At 45.6% G+C, this 26,913-nt stretch overlaps 1 protein-coding gene across 1 annotated transcript in view; it reads left to right on the top strand.

Moving 5' to 3' along the window:
• ZC3HC1 (zinc finger C3HC-type containing 1) overlaps nt 1-25,847 on the top strand; it is a 76,802-nt gene extending 50,955 nt beyond the window's left edge. Inside the window, exons 6-10 of the mRNA XM_082256828.1 lie at nt 12,696-12,853; nt 14,392-14,611; nt 16,150-16,338; nt 16,471-16,680; nt 25,176-25,847. Coding sequence (XP_082112954.1) covers nt 12,696-12,853; nt 14,392-14,611; nt 16,150-16,338; nt 16,471-16,680; nt 25,176-25,244 — 846 coding nt within the window. The 3' untranslated portion in view covers nt 25,245-25,847. The remainder of the gene's footprint in view (nt 1-12,695; nt 12,854-14,391; nt 14,612-16,149; nt 16,339-16,470; nt 16,681-25,175) is intronic.
• Nucleotides 25,848-26,913: the final 1,066 nt, after the last annotated feature.

The following is a 26,913-nucleotide window of genomic DNA, read 5'->3' as shown; positions in this document are numbered from 1 at the left end:
ATAGGCCCGGGCATTATGGACTGAGCAGCCCGCTAGGGGGGGTGACTGGGCGTGGAGTTCGTCGGGATGGTTGATGACAGGATTTAATGTTCCAGGATGTGTGGATTCGATTACGGTTCCTTTTTTAGTTTAATCTGACAGACTGGGTCCAATTTAGAGCAGAGCTGCCATATGATGCTGTTTTTTTTTGTCTTACTTTAAATCCTGTTTTGATGGTTGAGTCCTAAAAATAGTATGAAGCAGCACAAGATGAGGGTTACTCTAATCAAGGGGTAGACAACCTTTTTGGGCACAGTGTGCCGAAAAATGTTTTCAAAGAAATTAGGAGTGCCAGATACATAAAAAACAACTGTCAGCTTCATATAAAGTAACTTCTGTAAACCGCTTGAATAATAGTAAGAAATCAAGTGAGCTTTGCACCTTCACAAATCAGATCACCCCAATTCCTGCACCTTCACTCCTCAGATCACCCCAATTCCTGCACCTTCACACATCAGATCACCCCAATTCCTGCACCTTCACACATCAGATCAGCCCCAATTCCTGCACTACCACACCTCAGATCACCCCAATTCCTGCACTATCCCACCTCAGATCACCCCAATTCCTGCACTATCACACCTCAGATCAGCGCCAATTCCTGCACCTTCACACCTCAGATCAGCCCCAATTCCTGCACCTTTACACCTCAGATCAGCCCCTGGTAGGCTGGCACTGGCAGCAACAATTTTATTCAAATCAGGATTTCTTCTGCAAATAGGCTGGCATCAGAGTCAGACAATTACCAAAACCAATGTCATCATGACACATGATCAAAAAATGAGGAAAAATAAGGATTTCTTCTGCAAATAGCCTGGCAGTGACATCATCAGATCAGACAAGGCACTGGCAGGCATAGTACTAGACTAGTACTATGCCTGGTTGCCAGTGCCAGGCCAGCCTATTTGCAAAAGAAATCCTGATTTGATTTAAATTGTTGCTGCCAGTGCCAGCCTATTTGCAGAAAAAATCCTGATTTCTTTGAATAAAATTGTTGCTGCCAGTGCCAGCCCAGCCTATCTGCAAAATAAATCCCTAAGTAGAAGTCACTCCTCTCTCCAGTCCTCCACTTACCTTGGGTGTGCTGTGCGGTGTGGCTGCAGAGTGGTCCTAGTACAGGAGATGGTCAGAGACTGCAAACATGATACAAGAGATGGTCAGAGACTACGGACCTGATACAAGAGATAGTCTGAGACAGAGGACATGATACAGGAGATGGTCTGAGACAGAGGACATGATACAGGAGATGGTCCGAGACTGAGGACATGATACAGGAGATGGTCAGAGACTGCGGACATGATGCAGGAGATGGTCGGAGACTGCGGACATGATGCAGGAGATGGTCAGAGACTGCGGACATGATACAGGAGATGGTCAGAGACTGCGGACATGATGCAGGAGACGGTCAGAGACTGAGGACATGATGCAGGAGATGGTCAGAGACTGAGGACATGATGCAGGAGATGGTCAGAGACTGTGGACATGATGCAGGAGATGGTCCGAGACTGCGGACATGATGCAGGAGATGGTCAGAGACTGCGGACATGATGCAGGAGATGGTCAGAGACTGCGGACATGATGCAGGAGACGGTCAGAGACTGCGGACATGATGCAGGAGACGGTCAGAGACTGCAGACGTGATACAGGAGACGGTCAGAGACTGCAGACGTGATACAGGAGACGGTCAAAGACTGCAGACGTGATACAGGAGACGGTCAGAGACTGCAGACGTGATACAGGAGACGGTCAGAGACTGCATACGTGATACAAGAGAAGGTCAGAGACTGCAGACATGATAGAAGATAGGACACTAGGGGGGCCGGAGAGCACAGGGAAAGCAGATAGCACTGGAGGAGCTGAAGGGCAGGGGGGGTGGCTAAAGAGTATGGGGGGGCGCAGTAAAAGAGCACAGGGGGGCTAAAGAGCACAGGGGGGGGCTAAAGAGCAGCGGGGGGGCTAAAGAGCAGCGGGGGTGCTAAAGAGCAGGGGGGGGGGGCTAAAGAGCATGGGGGGGCTAAGATCACTGGGGGAGGGGGTCTAAGAGCATGGGGGGGGCAGTAAAAGAAGTTGAATAGGAGGGGGATGGGACGGCTCAGCTGCATATAGAGCAGCCGCAGAAGGGAGGAGGAGAATCATCCATCCATCCAGCGGCAGCATGAGCCGGAATAGGGAAACATCAAGATCAAATCCTCTATATGCAGCCGAGCAACCCCATCCCCCTCCTCCTATTTAGGACACACGGCCAGGGCTGCACAGGCTGCACAGGCTGCACTGCGGGCACTTACCTTCTCTCCCCGCCGCCCCCCCCCCCCCCCCCCCCCCGCGAGCAGCCCGGAGTCGGACTGAACCGAAGGAGCTCCCATCTGCAGCTTCAATCATGCTGGCCGCGCCGGGCAGGACATCGGCGGCCGCGGGAAAGTTCGGAATCGGAACCCGCAGTTACACACTCACTACTTGACTTCCGGGCCGGCTCCGCGGCCAATCAGACTTCTGCTCAGGGGGGTGTGACTCACACCCCCCCTGAGCAGAAGGCTGATTGGCCGTGGAGCCGGTGTAGCTGGCCTGGCAAGTACACCGGCCGGCGGCCGCAGTGAGGGAACTTCTTCTACTGTATCTGTGATGACTGATGAGCACTTGAGCAGCCTGAGTGAGAGCAGCCCCGCGGCCCACCGGGACAATGCCCGGTGTGCCCAATGGTCAGGCCGGCCCTGGTCTAAACATCCTAGTGGGATTGCCTTGCACTCTCTGGATGTGGGTCAGGCGCTCGGGGTGCGGCAACCAAGTTGTTTAGGAAATCCGCCTTACTTTTTGTCCTTATGGATGGACCTCGCTAAGGGTTGATCGCGTCTGCCATGACCATTTCCAGGTGGACAAGACAGATGGTGGTGCAGGCCTATTCCATCAAGGGTCGGGTTCCTCCGTTCCCTGTTAAGGCGCTTTTTTACATGGGTGCTTAGTGCCTCTTGGGCTTTCTGCCATCAGGTATCAGTGATACAGGTTTGCAAGGGTGCCACCTGGTCGTCTGTGCACACTTTTATGAGATTTTATAAAGTGGATGTACTGGCATCTGCGGATGCTGCTTTTGGCTGCAAGGTTTTGCAGGCCGCTGTTTGAGAGGACCTGGTCCTCTTTAAGGGCGTATTGTTTTCAGGTGAGCTCCAGTTGTTCCTGGTTGAGCTCCATGTTACCTAGTTGGCTTGGTTTAGCCTTTCAGGATTTTTTTCTGCTGTGTTTTTCCCACCCCTCCTGTTTAACACTGCTTTGGGACATCCCATCCCGATGGTTAAGATTCTGGAGCTGTGTCAACGAAAGAGAAAAAGCACTGTTTATTTCAGTGAAGATGACATTAAATTAATCAGAAATACAGTCTAGACATTGTTAATGTGGTAAATGGACTATTCTAGCTGGAAACGGCTGATTTTTAATGGAATATCTACATAGGTGTACAGAGGCCCATTTCCAGCAACCATCACTCCTGTGTTCTAATGGTACATTGTGTTAGCTAATCGTGTTAAAAGGCTAATTGATGATTACAAAACCCTTGTGCAATTATGTTAGCACAGCTGAAAACTGTTGTGCTGATTAGAGACGTTATAAACTGGCCTTCCTTTGAGCTAGTTGAGTATCTGGAGCATCAGCATTTGTGGGTTTGATTATACTCTTAAAATGGCCAGAAAAAGAGAACTTTCTTCTGAAATTCAATAGTTTATTCTTGTTCTGAGAAATGAAGGCTATTCCATGCGAGAAATTGCCAAAAAACTGAAGATTCCCTGCAACGGTTTGTACTACTCCCTTCAGAGAATAGCACTAACGGGCTCTAACCAGAATAGAAGTGGGAGGCCCCGCTGCACAACTAAGCAAGAGGACAAGTACAATTGAGTCTCTAGTTTGAGAAATGGATGCCTCACAGGTCCTCAACTGGCAGCTTAATTAAATGGTACCCGCAAAACGCCAGTCTCAATGTCCACAGTGAAGAGGCAACTCTGGGATGCTGGCCTTCTAGGCAGAGTGGCAACGAAAAAGCCATATCTAAGACTGTCCAATAAAAGGAAAATATTAAGATGGGCAAAAGAACACAGACATTGGACAGAGGAAGATTGAAAAAAGTGTAATGGACAGACGAATCTAAGTTTGAGGTGTTTGGATCACACAGAAGAACATTTGTGAGACGCAGAACAAGTGAACGGATGCTGGAGGAGTGCCTGACGCCATCTGTCAAGCATGGTGTGGGTAATGTGATGGTCTGGGGCTGCTTTGGTGCTGTTAAAGTGGGAGATTTGTACAAGGTAAAAGGGATTTTGAATAAGGAAGGCTATCACTCCATTTTGCAACGCCATGCCATACTTTGTGGACAGCACTTGATTGGAGCCAATTTCCTCCTACAACAGGACAATGACCCAAAGCACACCTCTAAACTATGCAAGAACTATTTAGGGAAGAAGCAGTCAGCTGGTATTCTGTCTTTAATGGACTGGCCAGCGCATTCACCAGATCTCAACCCTATTGAGCTGTTGTGGGAGCAGCTTGACCATATGGTACGTAAGAAGTGTAACCAAGCCAATCTAACTTGTGGGAGATGCTTCAGGAAGCATGGGATGAAATTCTTCAGATTACCTCAACAATTTGATAAGTAGAATGCCAAAGGTCTGCAAGGCTGTAATTGCTGGAAATAGAGAATTCTTTGATGAAAGCAAAGTTTGAAGGACAAAATTATTGTTTCAAATAAAATCATTATTTCTAACCTCGTCAATGTCTTGACTCCCCCCAATGTCTTGAATCTATTCATTTTGCAACTCATTTAAAGAATAAAAGTGAATTTTCATGGAAAATATGAAATAGTCTGGGTGACCGCAAATTTTTGAACGGTAGTGTATGTATGTATGTGCTTCACCCCAGCAGCCTATCCCTAAATAATTGTACTGGAGTTAATCCTGGCTTGACCAGCCAATTTTGGCACAATTTTGTAAATTTATTTGGACACCCCCTAGGTTAATAAAGCATATATTCTCTTTGTAATACTTATTATATATATAAAGTATGTCAAAAAAAGTCAGTACACTCCTCACATTTTTTCTAATATTTTATTATATCTTTTCATGTGACAACACTGAAGAAATGACACTTTGCTAAAATGTAAAGCAGTGAGTGTACAGCTTGTATAACAGTGTAAATGCTGTCCCCTCTAAATAACTCAAAACACAGCCATTAATGTCTAAACCGCTGGCAACAAAAGTGAGTACACCCCTAAGTGAACATGTCCAAATTGGGCCCAATTAGCCATTTTCCCTCCCCGGTGTCATGTGACTCGTTAGTGTTACAAGGTCTCAGTTGTGAATGGAGAGCAGGTGTGTTAAATTTTGTGTTATTGCTCTCACTCTCTCATACTGGTCACTGGAAGTTCAACATGGCCCCTCACAGCAAAGAACTCTCTGAGGATCTGAAAAAAAGAATTGTTGCTCTACATAAAGAGCTATAAGAAGATTGCCAAGACCCTGAAACTGAGCTGCGGAAGGAAACTCCACATGGACATCGGAAGGACCCATCTTGTCTGCTTATACTTACCTTGATGTAAGTTTTTATTACTTGTTTGCCATATTAAATTGCAGTCTTAACTCAGAGGCGCCTGTTTTCTCTTTTGTTTGCTGCATGTTTGGAGATCGCTTCTGCTCCCCAACAGGCTGGCCCTGAGCATTCAGACTGTTTCCTCATCTCACCTTAAGACTTTATCATAGCCTTGATGTGCTATTATATGGACTACCATTTTATGTAGTGATAACAGCTTGCGCCACTTGTTCCATTTCTTGTCCAATTTTTTTTGTAGAATGTAAAAGATGTTATGCCGAGAATGGTGATCTTTATTCTAAGCAAAGAAATTGTGATTCTCATTTTATCCAGAATCGTCCAGCTCTAATATAAATATATATATATGCCAATGTTTTGCCTTTCATTTCTATTTTAAACTGAATGCGTTGTTTTACAAGGTGAGGGTTTACATATACTTTACCATTTAAAATGGAAAAGAACAAGGCAAATATAAAGGATCATGCCTGTCCCCCTTCGCGCCGGGGCTATTTGGGTGGTCTTGCCACTTTCCTGGGATGGGGGCAGGGCACTAACTGGCGATGGGGGACAGGGGTGCACCGCCAGGGACCAGAAGATCGATTGTGCGGAGGGGGCTGTAACTGATGGGAGCTCCAGCCAGCACATCCCCCCCCCCCCCTCCGTCCTGCCTTGATCTGTGCTTGAGGCCTTGTCTCCCTCCTGGGTCCCTGTAAGCTTTGTGGTGCCGCCATTTTGTTGTAGCCTGTGTTTCTATACACGGCAGCCATGTTTGTGTAGTCCGGCATCCATTTTCTTGTGGTTTGTTATTGGAAATAGCAGCAGCCATGACAGTGGAGCCCTGTGGGTGGCTATTTCGGCAGTGGGAGCCCCTGGAGCTGTCTCATGGATCATTTTACTTCCTGATCGCCACACATGTAGTGCAGATTCTCCGGGTGGCTGCAGGTGTCTGTTGATGCTGGATGGTGAGTCTGGTGGGGTCCTCTCCCTCTCTGCTGAGGATCTCTTGGTGCTATGTGCCTGGTGACCTGGTGGTGCTGTCAGCGGGGTGGGGGTTGTCCCTTAGCAGCGTTTTACACTTTTTGTGGGATCTCCCTGGTGGCTCATGGAGTCTTTGGAGCACATTTCCCCACCTGATCCCCTCTCTGATGATTCGGGACCCTCTGGGTCCCAACCATCCATCCATGCACTGATGGCGGAGTCCCTTGTGTCCCGGATGGAGGTGGCTTGCCGTTGTTTGGCTAGCAAAAAGTGCCCCCCCCCGCCTTTCCTTGCCTCATCTGTCTCATCAGATCCTGAATCTGATGCGGACGTGGGTCACCCTGCTGAGTCTGCAACCATGCGCCCCAAATCCTCTGATAGGGAGGATGATTCCTTCACGTCTGCAACCGCGCACGAAAAGGCACTGGTGGATGCTCTGATTGTATCTATGCGTGAGACCCTGAAGATGGAGGATGCAGCTGAAGCTGCGATGAAGGCGCAGGTGCCCTTTGGCACTCACAAGCCATCCAAAACGGAAAAGGTGTTTCCTTTCCCTGCCTATTTTGACAGAATTGTCGCTAAAGAGTGGGGACGACCAAAGCATCCCGTGGGGGTCCCTAAGCACTTAAAGCGGTAGTATCCCGCTTTTTGACACTTTTACCTACAGGTAAGCCTATAATAAGGCTTACCTGTAGGTACAAATAATATCTCCTAAACCGGCACGGTTTAGGAGATATTTACAGTGCATGCAGCCGCTCGCGCGAGCGACGCATGCGCTCTGAAGGTCCGGGGGACCTTCAATTAAGTTGCCGGGAGCTTGCCGGAAAAATCAGTGACGTCATCACGGCTCCGGCCAATCAGCGTCCGGAGCCGTCTCTTCCGGCCAATCAGCGCGCCGGAGCCGCCGAAACCGGAAGAGACGACGAGGGATCATGGCAGCGCCCGCATCGATGTCCGGGGGTCCGTGTCGGGGCTTCGTTTTAAGGTAAGTTACACATAATGGGCTAGTATGCGATGCATACTAGCTCATTATGCCTTTGTCTTGCAGGTTTTTTTTTTTTTATTTTTTTTTTTTTTTATAGGGTTTACAACCGCTTTAACTAGGTGTTACCCCTATGAGGAGTCCCTTCTTAAGTGGACTGAGGCGCCAGTGGTTGACCCTCCGGTTTCCAGATTAAACAGGACAACCATGATTCCGGTTGAAGATTCCCCAGCCTTAAAGGATCCAGCTGACCAGAAGGCAGAGGCTGTGGCCCGCATTATGTACACTCTGGCTGGTTCGGCGATGAGGCCGGTATTCACCATTGCCCTAGTGTTGCAAACTCTGACCAAGTAGGCTAAGCTCCTACACCGTGACTTGGAGGGGGAACAGCTCCCCCCTGCCTTTGCCAAGCTGGCGGACCAGCTGGTCCAGGGGCTGCAGTTTATCTGTGATGACTCTTTGGATGCGGCTCCCCTGGTGGCTCACCTCTCTGTTTTGGCAGTGGTCTTTCGGCGTATTTTTTGGCTCAAGTGCTGGTCTGCGAATCAGACTTCAAAAAAGGTCTTAACTGATCTTCTTTTCAAGGACATCATTAAAGGTCTCACAGGGGAGAAGAGTATTTTTCTTCTGCATGCTACTAAGGGCAAGGAACCTTGTCATAGACGTGGGACTTCCTTCTCATGCTAATAAGAAGTTTTTTCATCCCCCCAGGGTCGACTGACAAGGGCTCAAAGCCTTTCAGGGCTTCTTCTGGAGGACTCAAACGAACCTGGTCTGGCAAGCCAAGATCGGGCTTCCCTAGACGCGGGGACTCTCACCCGTATCGGGGATGGGGGGACGTCTTCGCTGGTTTCTGGACTCATGGACTTCCAAGGTGCAAGACAAGTGGGTCCACAAAGTCATTTGGTCCAGCTACAAGATCAAGTTTCTCTCTTGTTCCCAGGCAAAGTTTTTTCCTTCCAGCTTGCTCCTGTCCTCGGACCGCTTACAGGGTCTGTTTGGGGCGGTACAAGACCTTTTCCTTTAAGGGGTGATTGTCCCGGTTCTGACCTTGGAACATTTTCAGGGTTTTTACTCAAACTGGTTCACAGTTTCCAGGAAGGAATGCAAAGTGCGTCTGTTCCTGGACCTCAAGGCGCTAAACTGCTTTGTGTGGGTACAGAAGTTCAGAATGGAGCCCATTCGAATGGTGGCGGCATCCCTGCGTCAGGGGGATTTCCTCGCCTCTATCAATATCAAGGATGCCTACCTTCACATTCCAATATGTGCCAGTCACCAGCGGTTCCTCCGGTTTGCTGAGGGAGAGGAGCGTTTATCAATTTGTGGCATTGGTCTCGCATCTGCAGTACTGGGCTACTTGGACGATTTCCTTCTGCGAGCGGAGTCTCCCTCTGCTCTGGTGGAAAACCTGGAGATCACAATATGAACTCTGTGGAAGTCCGGCTGGATTCTGAATTTTTAGAAGTCTTCTCTGGTTCCAGCCACAAAGCTGGACTATCAAGGCCTAATTCTGGACTCTGATATAACCAGAGTGTTCCTTCCTCACTGCAATTCGCCTCCTGCTGTCCAACAAATAGTCATCTCTCTGGACTTGCATGCGGGTGCTGGGCCTGATGGTGTCTACTTTCGAGGCAGTTCTGTTTGCACAGTTCGATACGAGGGAAATTCTGACCAAATGGGACAAGACTCTGCAATCTCTGGGAAATTAGGACATGAAGGAGTCCCTGATACTGTGGCTTTGTTCTCTGGTGCTTCGGCTGGGAAATTCCTTCCTCCCCTTGTATTGGACAGTGGTCACCACGCATTCCAGCCTGTCCGGGTGCGGAGGCGTCCTCGGCAAGCATTCTGCTCAGGAGGTCTGAATGCTGGAAAAGTCCAGACTCCCGATCAATGTCTTGGAACTCTAAGCAATCAGAATGTGTCTGGTTGATTGGACGGATCGTCTTCAGGGTTGCCCAGTGCACATTTAATTGGACAATGGCATGGCCGTGGCTTATGTCAATCACCAAGAGGGCTTAAGAAGTGTCCTGGTCTCTCTGGAGGTAGCCGGAATTCTAACGTGGACAGAACGGTTCGTTCCAACCCTCTCCACCATACGTATTCCCAGGGTGGAAACTTGGCAGGTGGATTACCTCAGTCGGCAGGCATTGGACCACAGTGAGTAGTCCTTTCATCCAGAGGTCTTCATCAGCTGTGTCCCTGGTGGGGCACCCCCGAGGTGGGTCTGTTGGCTTCTCGGCTCCACAGAAAGGTGCAGAGGTTTGTGGCTCATTAAAGGGATCCTCTCGCAGATGCCACAGACGCACTGGTTGTCCGTGGGGTCAGTATCTGATTCATGCCTTCCCTCCTCTCAAGCTTCTGCCAAGGCTTCTATGCAGGATCAAGGCAGAAAGGATTCCGGTCATCTTAGTGGCTCCGCACTGGCCTCGCCGGGCTTGGTAAGCTGCGGCTGGTCGCCGATGTTCCTTAGCGGTTTCCTCTCAGAGAGGATCTGCTATCCCAAGGAACGATCTTCCATCCTGCTTTACAGTTGCTGGCCTTGATGGCTTGGCTGATGAACGTCAGGTCCAGAAGGATAGGGGGTTTATCGGAGTCTGAGATTCCTACACTGTTGAAAGCTAGGAAATCGACCTCTAGCAAGATCTACCATCGTACGTGGAAGACGTACTTTGCGTGGTGTTAGTCTCTTGGGGTTCTTCCTCGCTTCTTCTCGGTGGCTCAGGTCTTGACCTTCCTTCAAGGGGGGGTTGAACAGTAATTGGCCTTGACTACCATCAATGGTCAGGTGTCGGCTTTGGCGGTCCTCTTCCAACAACCTCTGGCAACACACTCCCTGGTGCGTAGCTTTCTTCAGGGTGTCTGACATTTTGGTTCCTCCAGTGCAGTCTCTGTAGCCTCCTTGGGACCTCAATTTGGTGCTTTTGGCCCTCCAGAAGCCTCCCTTTGAGCATCTTCAGGAGATTCTCATGCTTACGCTGTCCCTGAAGGTGGCCTTTTTGGTGGCTATCACCTCTGCACGCAGAGTGTCGAAACTGGCGGCATTATCCTGTCATTCACCTTACCTGGTGATTCACAGAGATAAGGTGGTACTTCGCCCCTGTCCGTCATTCCTTCCAAAGGTTATCTCTGATTTTTCATTTGAATTATATCATTGTGTTGCCTTCCCTGTGTCCCAGGCCTAAACATCTGAAGGGAATTGCCTTGCATGCCTTGGATGTGGTCTGGGCAATTAGGGTGTACCTGGCAGCTACGGAGTCTTTCAGGAAGTCAGACTCACTATTTGTGCTCACGGATGGGCCTTATAAAGGGTTGTTCGCTTCCTCTGAGACCATTTCCAGATGGATCAGACACAGTGTTTCAGGCCTATTCCATCAAGGGTCAGGTTCCTCCTTTCCACGTTAAGGCGCACTCTACTAGGGTGTTTAGTGCCTTCTGGGCCTTCCGTCTTCAGGCATCAGTGACGCCAGTTTGTAAGGCGGCCACCTGATCGTCGGTGCACATTTTCACAAAGTTTAAAAAGGTGGATGTGTTGGCATCTGTGGATGCTTCTTTTTGCTGCAAGGTTTTGCAGGTTGCTGTTGAGAGGACCTGATCCTCTTTGAGGGTGTATTGTTTTTTTCGGGTGGGCTGCATTTTTGGTTGAACTCCTGTTGCCTGGTTGGCTACTGTTTAGCCTTGGGAATTGTTTTGCTGTTTCCCACCCCTCATGTTTAACACTGCTTTGGGACGTCCCCACGGTTATAGAGATCAGGAGCTGTGTCCGTCAATGAATGAAAGAGAAAATGGGATTTTTTACTTTCTGTAAAATCCATTTCTCTGATGTTCATTAACGGACACAGCACCCACCCCTCTGTGGATTTGTAATTCTTCTGACACTGCTTGTAACTAAACTGAGTTCCTATTGCAGAGAGAAGGAGTATGCCCCCTGGGACTGCCCATGGGCATAGCCAGACTTTTGTTCTGCCTAGTGTCCTACTCCTATAAGGGGCAGTATAACCCAATGGTTATGGGAATCAGAAGCTGTGTCCTTCAAACATCAGAGAAATGGATTTTACTAGTAAGTAAAAAATGCCATTATTAGGTCCACAACTTCGTGACAGAGTGGAATACTCAATATGTATGCACTTTTTTCACTTGAGATGTGCACTGTGTTCACCAGTGCTCTCAAATTGAAAAAAGGTGCTCCTTCAACCAGATAAATTGGCCTCTTACCGAACACAATGGATCCCTATTACAGAGGTCAAAGCCGCTTAAGAGGGAGTGACCACAGATGAAGATAATTCAAAAGCCGAGATCAGATATATGAAACAGGGAGAAGTTTTGTGTAAATCAGCCAAAAAATGTATTAAAAGAAATATAACTTACATCGAGGGTAAAAGATTAAAGCATAATTTATAATCTCTAGCAGTGGTGTCACCCGTCTTACTAGTCCTGCTGACATCACACATACTCTCCGGCTTAGTACACATGAGCTGAATGTCAGTCGGTTCAAAAGAGGCCACCCGACGTTTGGCCCGTGTGTACTAGGCCCTAATGATTTGTATTTAATGACTACTTGCCTCTCAATCCTTAGTGAAAGCCTTTTTACAGGGTGTTGCTGTCATTATTTCCCCTGTATGTTCCTTAATGACAAATCAAGGTCACCTTCCCTCCCTCCTGCTGTCTCCTCCTGTTGGCACATTTCTTATCATATTTACATGCAGAAAACCTGGTTTGCTCCTAGTGTTTCTCCACATTCTCCCAGCCTTCCCCCAGAGTTCTTATGTAAAGAGGATTACAAAAGTCTGACACCACGTCAAAGTCCGGTACTAACACTAACTGTTTATAATTGGTATTTTTTTAATATATATATATATATATATCTGTATGGCATTATTATTTATGGAAATAGTTTGTTTACCAAATGTAACTTTACACTTGTATGACAGATTTTAATTGCATAACCACAGATACATGTCAATATACAGTATCTACTTGACCTTGTATAAAACACTTGTTAAATTATCTTATAACAGCTGCTAATGGATTGTAAATCGCGTGAAGCTATGGTCCTCTTCTTGAAGATGGGTAGTAGTTCATCCTTCATGATATTTATTTATGAGGGGTTGCCCTTTTGTACTTTTCGATTTGTCAGGATCTCAGTGAAGATACTGTAAGTCTACTCCTGCGGTTGATTGAGGATGAACTAAGACCTGTAGAAGGAAGACCGAATGCTGCAAACAGCTTGCCCAGTGACACTCTGCAAGTCCACATCTCTGCCTGTATTGTAGCTCTTTGTGGATGGAACAAAAGGTTTGTTGAAAAAAGTTGTCTTCCTTATATCTAAATGCCAAGTTAAAAGAATAGTTAGGTCACTTTTTTTTTTTTTTTTTTTTACATATTTACAGTTTCAAAGCACAACAGGTTCCATTTCTGGTTAACTTTATCACAGGAGATATTTTACTTTGGTTACAAATAAAGAATTTGGTCTCTAAAAAAAATTGTCTAGCTGGCACTTGAAGCCTTTAAAGTGATATTAAAGGCAATGTTTTTTTTAACATAATTATATTTATCTTCTCTATACAGTGGTTTTGAACAGAGCAGCCCCAATTCTCTTCTTTTCAGGGTCCCCCGCCGGCACTCCTGGCCCTTCCCTTCTGCCAAGTGCCCCCAGAACAAGCAGCTTGCTCTGGGGGCACCCAATCAGGCTCGCTCCTGAGCCATTGCTTTGCATATCCATTCACAAACAGAGCCATGGCTTGGAAACGCTCCCCTCTCTCTCCTCATAAGCTTACTGGCTGGACCAACCAATGAGAAGGGAGAATCCATTGAAGAGGGTGAGCCACTTTAAAAAGACTGTGGTCTTGTGTGCCCTGGCATGCTCTTAGCACTAATTGCTGATATCCACAGGGTTCTCCCTGACATCTAGGACTAAAATGGTGCTGTGCTGTGTCCTCTAATGTGTTCCACAATGCCCTTAAGGATGTGGACCTTTTTTATACCTCTGCAGATTGAGAGAGAACAGATTAGAAAGTTGGCACAGGGAATTAAAAAATATGAGAGCTGTGTACCATGGACACCATATAGATATCTGCAAATGCTCAATCAGACTAATAAATCCTAGAAATTCTAACTTGTATCCACAAACTAATGCCTCTTGCTTCTCTAATTATTAGAGATCTGTACTAATGTTAGCAAACTGGAAAACAAGGTTTCATGGGTTTAAATAGGTCAGTAATTTGTCAGTTGATATAAAGCTGAACTCCAGCCTTCCCTTCAGTCTTGCGTAGTGGTATATTAAATTGCTTATTCTGATTTCACTGCAAACTGAGCTTCTCACAGTGTGCATTAGAAGATTCTTTCAGATAGAACCTGCCTCATTTCCTGGCTGGAGGACATCCAGCAATGTCTACCATCATCCAGGTCTTTCCTCCCTTTTATTCATTGGATTTCATATCTCCCAATCATGGAGGCTCAGCATCATGTGTAGCTGTTGCCTAGGGTAGCCTGTGTGCAAATGCAGAAAAAAAGAACTCGGGCTCCTCCAGATTGACATCCACTAACAAGGCATTTTCAAATTTGCTTAACTCCTCCCTATAGTCAGCATGCTGCTTGCATCAGGTTTGAGGGCTCTTGAAAGGAGGTAGTACTGAGGCAGGAAACTTTTTACAGCACCCTAATAATCTCTTCCACCATCCTGGATCTCTCTGCATTGCATAGTGATATCACTGGGTATAAAAAGGTGTGTTCTTAAAACCAACTTAAATTAAATAAGTTTCAAAACCGTTTCATATTCTAATGCTTTATTGTGTGTGAACTGATTTCCTGTCAATTTGCTCATTGTTTTTCAGCCCTTCATCTGGATCTTTACCTCTGTCAATCATAAGTTGTCCCCGCTGTATGAGGAAGATTGGATTATGGAGCTTCCAGCAGCTGGAGTCTGTGGATTTGGACAGTTCATTTGGACCGCCTAGTACTCCTGTATCTCCAGGAGAGGGTCAGGCTGATCGGACACCTTTGGGAGTGGTATCTCCCAACAGAAGAGTCACTAGAAGCAGAGATCTTGAACAGGTATACAAAAATAATATACTAATACCCCCTGTCAAAAATCATATATTCATGTCCACGTTGTATTTCAGTTATTTCTAGACTACGCCTATTGATTTAAACCAGTGGTGATCAACTTTTTTGATATGAGCGGCCCCAAATGCGCCCCTCTACATTACCAAAAGGCTTCACGCATACAATTCTGTGAATATTCAGTGAGACAGCAGACATGCAACAGGATACAGTCAAGTCTGTACAATACTATGGGCATGATACAAGAGACAGTCAGAGACTGAGGATATGGTACAAGAGATGGTCAGAGACTATGGATATGGCACAGGAGATGGTCAGTGACTGCAGACCTGATACAAGTGAAGAACAGACTGTAGATATACTGCAGGAGACTGTCAGAAATTGTAAAAAATGCTATATGAGTTGTTGGATATTGGCAACATGCTTCAGGAAAAATTCAATGACTGAAACATATTACATTAGACTAATATAAACCATAGCTATAACAGGGCAATATGGAAACAGATTAGCATCTGCAGGTGCCATGAGGGCTGCACAAAAACTGACCTTCCCCATATATTTACTACTTGAATTCTGTGACACATTCACTTTGCCCTGTGAGTAGGCACTGTTATGGAACACATTTCACAAAGCCTGCCTTCTGAACTACAGAGCTGCTAAAAGGAGCAATTTCAGGAGGTGGAGTCAGATCAGGAACCACTGGTTAAAGGCAGAAAAGTTCCATAGGGTATGTAGTCCTTAGAAATTGAAAGTAAACAGCAGAGCAAAGCCTGTAGGGAAACCAGGAAAATGTAGAAAAAGATGGCCAGAAGACAGGCAATACTTACAACTTAAAGGGGGATTTTCATTCTTAAAAGAGATTTTTTTTTTTTATTTATTTATTCATACTTACCTAGGTGGATGCAGCATCAGTCTGATGCTGAATCTGTTCCTCAGGGCCTTGAACACCACCGATCCCTCGGTTCTCACAGCTCCCCGAGCAGAGAGTTTCTGACTGTCAGTCAGCAGCTCTCTGCTCTGCCCCCTCCTCTCTCACTGGAGCGTTGGGCTGTGGAGGGGGCGAGAGCGGCCAGCCTGGACCGACACTGTGACATCAGCAGAGGACAGACTTCAGACCACTCTCTGCTGAAAATGGGTCCCAGGAATGCAGAACGAACTGCACTCCTGTGATCCATAAAAGTACAGCCAAACGAGCTTTGGCAGTACTCCTTTAAAGCCTATATTGGATTGTCATTAATAACTATTGTTTGTATTGCTATTACAATGCTGATGTTATATATTGAAAGTGTATGCTATGATCACAGATTTTCTTTAACTTGTATCACTGCATTTTTTTTTTTTTGGCATATGTAGATTTAAAGTTGGTCCCTACATTTGCTCAGGTCTGGATAGAACCACATTGCAAATGTTATATGTACCGTATCTCTTTGCATAATGGTTTTATCCAGCTAAATAAACAAGTTAAATAACAAGATAAATAAACACACAGCTTATAAATGCTTGATCTCCTAATGTTTTAATATTGTTAGAGTCCTATGGCAACTACCACCCAACCACTCAGTGGAAGCTCTACAGGATCATCAGAATCAGATGCTGTGCGGAGCCGGCCTGTGACCCGCAGCATGGGACATGGGGACAACCCAGGAGTGACATCTGAATTCCAGTCCAGTCCTCATCGTAAAGCCAAACGTCCCAGGCTCTGCTCCAGGAGCAGTATAGTAAGTTATGAAACCTCTTTGCCAGGGTGATCTATATGATGATCTTTTTGTTTCAATTCCATCATGTTATACATGTATTTTTTTCACCCTGCAGTTGAAAACTGAATGAAAACTAGTTTGTTTTCTGTCCAGGATTCTTCTCCCAAGAGCTGCTTTGATCCACTGAATCAGCACAGAAGTTGGTGTCCATGGGTCACTATGGTTTGTGCAGACTCTAAAGGAACTGCCGAGAAGAAGGAGAAGGAAAATGCAAATCAGACAAAGGAGATTGGATGGAAGGAGGTGCTACGAGTGCTGCTATCAGAGGAGAAATCCAGGACCCCATCCGATGGAGATGCTACAGTAAGACCTCTAAATTGCTTGTAGCTACCTCAGTTAATGAGATAAAAATTTGTCTTTTGTGTAAGCCAACCTGTAGTTTCATTTTAAAGATACCAGACTGCATTATAAACTGTTGTTTCTCTTTTGTTCATTGACGGACACAGCTCCTAATTTTTCTTAACCATTGAATTATACTGCCCCCTACAGTAGTAGGACACAAGGCAGGAAAAACCTTGACTACGCCTATAGGCAGTCCCAGGGGGTATACACTAGTGATCGACCGATTATCGTTTTTTTTTTTTAATGCCGATACCTATATTTTGGTCATCGGATATCGGTATCTGCCGCTATTTTTGGACATTTTTTATTCTTTTTTTTTACAGGTACTCCTTGTGGAGGGATCTGGGGGTCTAAAAGACCTCAAACCCCTCCTTGGCACTGAAAAGCATTCAAAACACTAAGTTTGGCTGTTTTGAATGCTGTCAGTTTTTTGAATTTGCCGCTGAGTACCCAGATGTCATGACATCACTTCCGGGTTTTTTTACATGGAGACCCGATCAGAGCCGAATGTGGCTTTGATCAGTCTTTGGTGGCCGTGCAGGTAGGATGCCCGGGTCTCCCGGTGGGACGGGAGACCCAGGCTAGCCCGCAGAAGGTTGCGGGAGGGGGTGGGGACGTCCCCTCCCGCTCCTTGTAATGACAGCTGAGCGGCTTCTCAGCTGCATCGGTTGTCATTACAAGACAGCCGACCGCCGGCTTTGGGCTCCGGTACCGGGGTGATGTCTCTAGCTGCAGGCATCACTCTGGTACATCACTTTACCGCAATATCGGTAACCTCAGGGGCCGATTCCGATATATCGGGAAAGTGCATATCGCCCCCCGATATATCGGTGGCGCTGATAATCGTTTGATCCCTAGTATACACCCAATCTCAGCTATAGGCATATCGTTTTTTTTTGTTTTTTTTTTCTGCCTAGTCAGGAGTAAGGATCTAGTTCCTTGCTGGGATCTCTGGTCCTGGTCATTTTTTTTTTGTAAATGGGAATTTTTTTCCTCTTATTATTTTGTTGCTGTGAGAACTACAATCAAGTGTCAGACTGGGCGACAAACTGAATAATATAGATCCTTAGGGTCCCCCCAGTCCGGCCAGTAAGCACATGCAGACGGCAGCTCCGCGCTAGGTCGACATAGCCCCACTGGATGGGGGGCTGGCCTGCGAGTTAAACGTCTCGCAACGTTGCATACGCACTGGCTTTCGCCTGAGTTGCAGTGCTTCCGTCTGGCCCGACAACACCCATATTACGATGGAGCGGTGTCCTGTCCAGAGCAGTGCCCACCCTGTTAATGGTGTGGTTAGTAGCTGTCCCCTCACTACACCTGAAGGGTTTTGGGGTGGAAGTGGGCCCCTCCCTGGGATGGTTGGACCCCCTGGGTTCACCTCCCTTCCCCCCAGCCCCTCTAAAATTTCAGTCACTGTGGCCCTCCCCCGGGTGAAGTGATGAGCTGGCTTTGCCACGTGCTCTTAAGGGGGGCTGGATGGAGTTGCTGCTGACAGGGCTGGCTGGGTTTTCCTGGTGCGCAATGGGAGGCTGAGCAGGGTTGGTGACTAGGGCAGAAATGCCCTCTGGGCTCCCTGCGGCGGTTTTTGGGCTGGGGGAGTGGATGTTTTTACCATCCGCGGTTATGCGCCTTGCTCCGCCTCTGGGTGGTCAGCTCCGCTGGGGCTCGTGTCCTGGCAGCCTGGCGCCCTTAAAAATTTGGGCCACGGCCTACTAGGCCACGGTCTGTGGCCTACTAGGCCATGCGGCCGAGTCGGGCGCCATTGTTGAGGGGCTTGTTTGGGGCTTGTTTGGATGGCATCATTAAGGGTCTCACGGGGGGAAGAGTACTCTTCTTCCGCAGGCTACCAAAGGCAAGGAGCCCGGCTGTAGACGTGGGCCATTCTCCTCGGCTCCTAAGCGGCCTCTTCCTCTCTAAGGATCTTAAGATTAGGGATCAAAAGTCAGGGCCTCCACCAGAGGTTCCAAGAGAACCTGGTCTGGCAAGCCACGAGCGGGCTCTTGCAGACCTGTGGACAAGGCTGCCTCTGCATGAAGGGGCGCCCTCACTCATATCTGGGGTGGGGAGATGTCTTTGTTGGTTTCCGGATCCTTTGACCTCCCTGGTACAGGTCAAGTGGGTCCATGAAGTTATTCAGCCAGGCTACAAGATTTTCGGCCTTGTCTTTTGGAAATGTTTTTTCCCTTCCAACCTGCACTTGTCCCCAGATCACTTACTGGGTCTCTTTGGGGCCTTGTTATTTCAAGGGACGCTGGTTCCGGTTCCGACTTCAGAACATTTTCAAGGGTGTTTTACTTAAACCTCTTTACAGTTCCCAGGAAGGAAAGTAAGGTACATCCAATTCCTGACCTCAAGGCGCTAAGCTGCTTTGTGCGAGTACAGAAGTTCCGCATGGAGTCCAATCACATGGTAGTGGCTTCCCTACATCAGGGGAATTTCCTCTCACTTCTTTCGACATCAAGGACTCCTACCTGCACATTCGAATATATGCTGGTCACCTGCGCTTCCTCTGTTTTTCTGTAGATGAGGCGCATTATCACTTTGTGGCGCTGACCTTTGATCTCACCTACGAACCTTGGGTCTTCACAGGAGTGTTGGCATCGGTTCTGGCATTGTTTGAGTCAGCGGGGAATCGTGGTACTGGGGTACCTGGATGATCTTCTTCTGTGAGCGGAGTCTCCGACTGCTCTGATGGACTACTGGGGATTGCTCTGTGAACTCTGAGGGAGTTCGGTGGGATCCTGAACATTCAGGAGTCTGCTTTGGTTCTGTCCACAAAAAATGGCCTATCTGATTCTGAACTTGACCTCAACCAGAGTGTTTCTTCCTCAGGAAAAACTCCAGACATTTCAGGAGACCATTCAGTTTCTGTTGTTCAGCAGATGGTCATCCCTCGGGGTTTGCATGCTGGGCCTGATGGTGTCCACCCTCAAGGCGGTCTGTTTGCACAGTTGCACACACAATCATTGATAAAGAGGTTCTCGTGAAATTGGTCAAGGATCCCTGGTCTCTAGAGGGGGCTTAACTCCCTAAAGGTGGCTTGGCTGCCTGGCACTTTGACAGGGAAAATCGCTCTCCTCCTGTACTGGACGGTTGTCTCCACGGATTCCAGCCTGTCCAGGTGGGGAGGCATCCTCAGCACAGATGTGCTCAGGGGGTCTGGACAATCGTCTTCAGGGGTGTCCGTTACCAGTTCATTCGAACAATGCCACGGTTGTGGTCTATGTCAATCACCAAGGGGGCACAAGAAGTGTCCTGGCGGCTCGCTAAGAAGCCAGCATTCTAAGGTGGGCTGACTGATTTGTTCCAGCCCTCTCAAACTTCTACCACGACTCCTGTGTAGGATTCAGGCAGAAGGGAATTCCGGTCATTCTAGTGGCTCCAGGCTGGTCTCGCCGGTCTTGGTATGCTGATCTGCTATGGCTGGTCGCTGAGGCACCTTGGGGGCTTCCTCTCAGGGAGGGTCTGCTGTCCCAAGGACCAATCTTCCATCCTGCTTCACGGTCGCTGGCTTTAACGGCTTGGCGCCTGAAAGATGGAGGTTTGTTTGATTCAGTGATTCTTACGTTGTTAAAATCTTGGAAATCTGCCTCTATAAAGATCTACCATTGTACGTGGAAGACGTACATTGTGTGGTGTGAGTCTCTTGGGGTTCAACCTGGTCATCGGTGCACACTTTTACAAAGTTTCTTGTAAAGTGGTTGTATTGGCATCTGCGGATGGTCCTTTGGTCCTCTTAGAGGGTGTATTGTTTTTCAGGTGAGCTCCAGTTGTTTATGGTTGAGCTCTATGTTACCTGGTTGGCTATGGTTAGCCTTTGGAATTTTTTTCTGATGTTTTCCCACCCCTCATGTTTACCACTGTTTTGGGACACCCCAATGGTTAAGAAGAATCAGGAGCTGTGTCCATCAATGAACATCAGAGAAATGGATTTTACGGTAAGTCAAAAACCCCTTTTTTTTTTTTTTTACCCGAGCCATTGGTGGCTCTAAATTGGTAGCCCACAATCTAAGGAATAGCACGTCTATATAGACCATATACACTTCTCAGAGGCCCTTGTCTCTGTGGTTGGAAATGACAACAAATCATTCCAACAGTCGTCATCTTCACACCACTTCCCTGACATGCCCTAAAGTTAATTTTATATGGGAGAGCATTTAAATTTTCTGTCACTTTTGTTTTAGCCCCGATTCACACTTATGCGAGTGCGGGGTTCGCATGTAATGTCGATCGGCTGTGCGGTGCGAGTTTAGCCATACACTTTGGCTAAATTCGCACCGCACCCGCAGCAAACACGCACAGGACCCTTTTTTGCAGCCGCATCAGGATCGGATCGCACAGCGGTTCACAGCGATCCGATCCTGTGCGAACTGCAAGATCGCACTGCGATATGCGATCAAACTGGGGGTGTCGTTAAGATTACATTGACACCCCCAGCGTATCGCATATGGCAGTGTGAACTGCCGGGGGTGTGTGTGCGATGCGGGAACAGGCTGCGGATTCGCAGCCTTCCCGCATCGCATAAGTGTGAACCGGACCTTAATGTCAAACATTCTGTGATGTTGCAGAATGTGAAAGCAGCATTTGACAAGTACAACAGTTTCTTAAAACTCTTTGGGTTGCTGTGACTTAGAAAAAATTTAAGTCAGAGGATGTTTGTGAGATCTGTGCAATTTTACACACGTTCCCTTACCAAATTTTAGTACAATATAGGTGAAAAGCAGTGCTCAATAGGGGCTCTTGCAACACCAGAATGCATGTTGTTTGAAAATGCGGTTCGCATTTTTGAAATAATTTGTTTTACCTAAATAGCAAAATGCTGTCAAAATGGGCACTGAGTATTTTTTTTCAAGCTACAGCAGAATGAAAGGTTGGAATGAGTGGACTTAAATTTAAAACCGTAGATCTCTCAAATAAAAAAAAAAAAGCTGAAGACAACATACATAAAGCTCACCACACATTACAATCTGCACAATCTCCTTTTAGATGTTGCAACAAGTATGTGGTGCAAGGTCCTGTCAGATTGGATACTGATTTAATTGTTTGGGTAGGTCTAAATAATATGCAGTTTTGATAAATCTAAGGTTGAATTGACAGCGATTGTATGTTCAGATTGTGATTGTGTGTGGTGAGCCCTAAGTAAATCACAAACTTTTACCAAAAGCATGCATGTCTTACCAAGCAGAACCAGCAACAGTATTGCATAGCCTTGCAGACAAAGAGCTAATCCTTTATAAGCCACTGTCAAACAGAGGAAATGCATGTGTAACTTGTTGGAGAAATTTCTTTTTCTGTACCTTTATTAAAATGCTGCTGGACCATTCTTGAAGTGTTTAATATGGTGAAATTCATCCCTTGAATTCTTTCTAATTCTGTAGGCTAAAATGTTTTTTCTCCACAACATGTTTTATTGAGGTATAACCAGTGCTGTATCTTGGCCTAGGCCAACAAGGCCCAGGCCTAGGGCAGCACTTTGTAGGGGGGGCAGCAAAAAAATTGGACTTGTGTTTGCTGCCACTGATTATTTCACTTATTTGTATAAGGACTATGGACTTTCTATTTGTTATACAAATAAGTTACATAATCCTAGGACTACAATCAGTGGCAGCAAACACAAGTTAAAATATCTTAAAAGAACTGATGGGGCTGCACTGATATGGCAGCACTGATATGCTGCACTGATGGTCGCTAATATGCTGCACTGATGGGCACTAATATGATGCTCTGATGATCACTAATGAGTTGCCAATGGTGGGTACTGATAAACTGCACTGATGGGCACTAATGAGGCTGCATTGATGAGGCTGCACTGATGGGCACGAGGCGGCACTAATAAGCTTCACTGATGGGGCTGAATTGATATGGTGCCCTGATGGGCACTAATAGGCTGCATTGATGGCCACTGATGAGGCGGCACTGATATGATGCAATGATAGGCTGTACTGGTGGCCACTGATGAGGCTGTACTGATATTCTGCACTGATGAGGCTGCACTGATGGGCACTGATAAGGCGGCACTGATGGGCTCTAATAGACTGTGGTTTGTGGTTTACAAATGACAGGGCGGGTCATAAACAGGAAGGAGTGTGGTCTTTACAGGAAGGGGTGGGTCATATTTCAATTGGGGGGTGCACAAGTTTAGTCAGGCCTAGGGCAGCACAAAACCTAAATACACCACTGGGTATAACAGGTACATAGGATATGGGGAAGGAAAGGGGGGCCAAAGCATACAATATGAAAGTTAAACCAAACACTTGCAAAGAAAAGCATCCTCGTTAGAGATGGTCAGCGCAGCATATCAGGAGCAGTTACTATTTGTGTAAGGAAAAGCACATTCACATTTATTTTGTAAGTACCATATATAAGCCACAAAGATGTAAAACTAAGGTCCCATCGGAAAAAGGGAGGGGATGGCGTCATGCAGTGGGCAGTAATCCCGATGAGGTGGGGGCCCAGCGATTAAAAAACAAGGCCATATTAGAACGAGAGGGTAGGGTGTCAGGTAACCGCTTGATGGAATGTGCGATGAAGGGAGGCGTCTGGGACTTTAACCGCCAAACTGCGCAGGAGGGTTCTGGTGGCTATTGAGGGGAATAACAGGAAGAAGGGTGTAGAGAGGTGGGCACAGAAGTCAGAGGCATGAGAACAAACATAGAGAAGGCTGTACAACTCAAGCCAAAATGATTTTTGATTTTGGATAGTGTCGGAAACCTCCTTCTGTTTTATTATTTTCTGAATGCTAGATTGTGAAATTTACTTTTGCTTTCTATTTTGTTGACCACAATAATGGAGAGATGTTAATGTCACCTGCAAGGATACTAAGAAAAAAAAATTAGAAAATGCAACAGAGATTTTAACTTAAACCTACTTTGCTAAAATTATAGGATCTATTTGTCCCCAATGAACGGAGTTCCCTCATTTGCTGTTTTGCATAATGAACCTAGGAAAATTCCCACAAAAAGTGTCAGACAAAACTTGACATAGGCTTTTATACTCTCTCTCCAGTGCAAAGGGAAACTGTTCTGGCTGGAGTCCCTCTTAGATTTTACTTCCTAAAACAAACCTGTGCTTTACCCATGCAGTAAGAAGCAACCTGTTAACTTAGTTGTCTGCCCACCTGCTTCTAACATTCATTTTCTTTTGGCTCCCCTACCAATCTGTTTACCTGTCTGAGGGAGATTACATACCTTGTACTTTCCAGGTATGGAGAACATGTGACCCTCCTCCCATGATAAAGTGCAGGGCGCCCAAACAGCCACTCTCCAGACCCATGTGTTGTGACCTGTGGGTGAAGAAAGATGCCTTAAAGTAGAAGCAAAGGCAAAACTTTTTTTTGTTTTGTATACAGCAGTGTTAATTTTGGCAGCAAATTTCAATTTAGTTTTAGTCTTAGTCTTAGGACTAAAATGGCATTTTAGTTTTAGTCCCATTTTAGTCTTCTGCACGTGTATTAGTTTTAGTCGTATTTAGGTGACTAAAACTTCAGTACATTTTAGTCGACTAAAACGTCCTACATTTTAGAGGACTATAACTCATTTTAGTCATCTATAATCGAATGGGTGTAGTTCAATTGTAATTTGTAATGCATTATTTAAGCATTTCTCTACAATTTCCAAACTTATTATTAAATTATATACTACTGCTGGTTCTGGAGTGAAAAATCTAATATGTTCTTATTTATGGTATTAAGCTTTGAGTGTTAATTTTGGCAGCAAATTTCGATTTAGTTTTAGTTATAGTCTTTTGACTGACTAAAATGCCATTTTAGTTTTAGTCGTATTTTAGTCATCTGAATTGTTTTCGTTTTAGTCGTATTTTAGTCGACTAAAATTGTGTTCATTTAGTCGACAAAAACGTTTTAGTCGGTTTTAGTCGACAAAATTAACACTGGTATACAGTGGAGAGGGATTAGAACATCTGTCAGTTTATTGCTGTCTATGCCCCTGTTAAGGAGATTCACCTTCTCTTTTTGACCCGTTTACCATTATTATTGAAAGTGAAAGTAAAATAAAATCCCAAATTTTGGGTTGTCCCCATAAAAGTAATAGAGAAGAAATCTTCCAAAGAGGACCCTAGTTCTGGTGACCTGGGGGTCCCGAAGGGATTTCCTCTCACTTCTGTTTGGATATGGGACAGAGAGTGAAGGGAAATCTCCACAATGGGACACAAATGGTTAAAAAAAAAAAACAGGTTATAACCTCCCTTACGCTATCCAAAATGAAAAAAAAAATAGTTTTGTCTATAGTTCTATTTTAACCCTCTGTAGGCTGTGACTTGGAGCTTACATATTATTTTCTCTTTGCTTCAACCAGCAAAAAAGGTTAATATAAGCAGAGCTGGGGCAGACAATTAAAGGACTGTTGCTTTGCTTCTGTAGGGTTAATAGGTTCAGGTTATTAGTATTGCTATTTTTTTAGACTCGCTTATCTTGCTAATACTACCTATTTTTATTACAGAATGTGCCAGAGAAATCTCGCAAAGTTTTTCGAATATTCAGACAGTGGCAGGCAAGTGCTTCCTCTTGAAGACACGAGTGTGACCATTATTTGGAGCTTTCCATTTTCATGTCCAACCACCAAACAATCAGCTGACATTAAACTGATGTGTGTGCACTATGTAGCAGCAGACTCTGCTGGAAGCTATCTGTACAATGTGCTGTACTATCAGAACATCAACTGTAGGATTTCTGTGTCTACGTATTTGCATACAGGTAAACAGTAGGTCACAAATGTGTGGTGAATAGCTCCCAGTTGTGTGACCAGTGAAAACTTTATAACTACGCTCTAAAATGTTACAGGTCAGCCTAATACAAGGTATCACTCACAAAAAACATTCCTGATAGTGACATACTTATTAGAAATTTTACAAATACTGTTTGAGTATTTTTTCTGGAGTTGAAAATGCTTTTGTAATCTTTCTTGGGATGTCTAGATTTTCAATTTCATATAACATAAGAATTCGGTGTTCTTTTTATTCCTCATGGTTTTTGAGATTTTAGTAACTAAATCCAAATTTTGTGGCAGATCAAATTCAAAGAACATAAATGTTTGTATAATAAATAAATCAGGTGTGCAATCCATTGTTTACACTATTTTCTGATGGAAGTTCTACCATTTCTAAACACTAAAAAGAATTTATAAGTGTCTGAGACCAGATTTCTCCTTAATGGAGGTCAGCCAATGTGGTGGAAATGGAGTTTAGAGCATAGATATTAGCTCAGTGCGCTGAAAACTTCGCTGTGCTGAAAAGCGCCCTTGAGGATATTAATATGCACCAAGCACCATTAATCCCTTGTACTGAAAAGTACAATGTACAGCTCTTTTAGATAAAGTTATCCTAGCGCACTTAGCGACAAAGAGAGAAACAGGCAAGGAGCTGTGTCACGATCGATATCCATAGAAGCAGTCCTGCCCAAGGCAGCACTCTTGTTTATTTTATAGTCAGAGAACAAACTGGGAGGAGTATATGCTTATGCACAAACCTGATCATGTGCAAGAGTCCCCAACTGTCAAGTGACAGCGAAACAATGCACTATTGCTAAAATGGCTGCCAAACACTATACAATGGAACACGGCCAAGCCAGTACATACGCATGCATTCCCATCATAACCGGTTAGAGTGAATCCTATATAATATAGTTCATAAAAAACATATTTGATAGTGATTATGCTATTGTTCCAGTAAATTAGACTATATCTGCAAAAGGAAATAGCAGCAGTGTTTCAGTCATGCGCCCGCTGTTTGAGAGATCAGGCGAGGGGTATGCAACCTTTATTTAATGAAAGCTTTCCACAACTACAGGTCTTTCCTCAATGCCAGTTAAAGCCATATTCGCTGTGCATAGCGATTACCGGTAAACTGACACTGGGAGACATACTGGCAATGGGAGACACACTGGCAATTTAAATAAAACACCTCCTGAAAAATGTCCACACAAATATCAATAAAATTTCCACACCACCAATCAGGGATGAGCTCAGGTGTGTTTGGACAGGAGTCCAAACATGCCTTAGTTATCCCACCAGGATAGCCTTCAGCCAATCATAAGTGATGGATACATTCCCCGCACCACAGCAGCACATACAGTGCATCCGGAAAGTATTCACTGCTCATCACTTTTTCCACATTTTCTTATGTTACATTTCAAAATGGATTACATTTATTTTTTTATTCAACATTATACAAACAATACCC

Source organism: Pelophylax lessonae (assembly GCF_965119305.1).
Source record: "Pelophylax lessonae genome assembly, chromosome: 4".
Classification (NCBI taxonomy): Eukaryota; Metazoa; Chordata; class Amphibia; order Anura; family Ranidae; genus Pelophylax; species Pelophylax lessonae.
The sequence above is the reverse complement of the archived record's forward strand: the minus strand, read 5'-3'. Positions and strand labels throughout refer to the sequence as shown.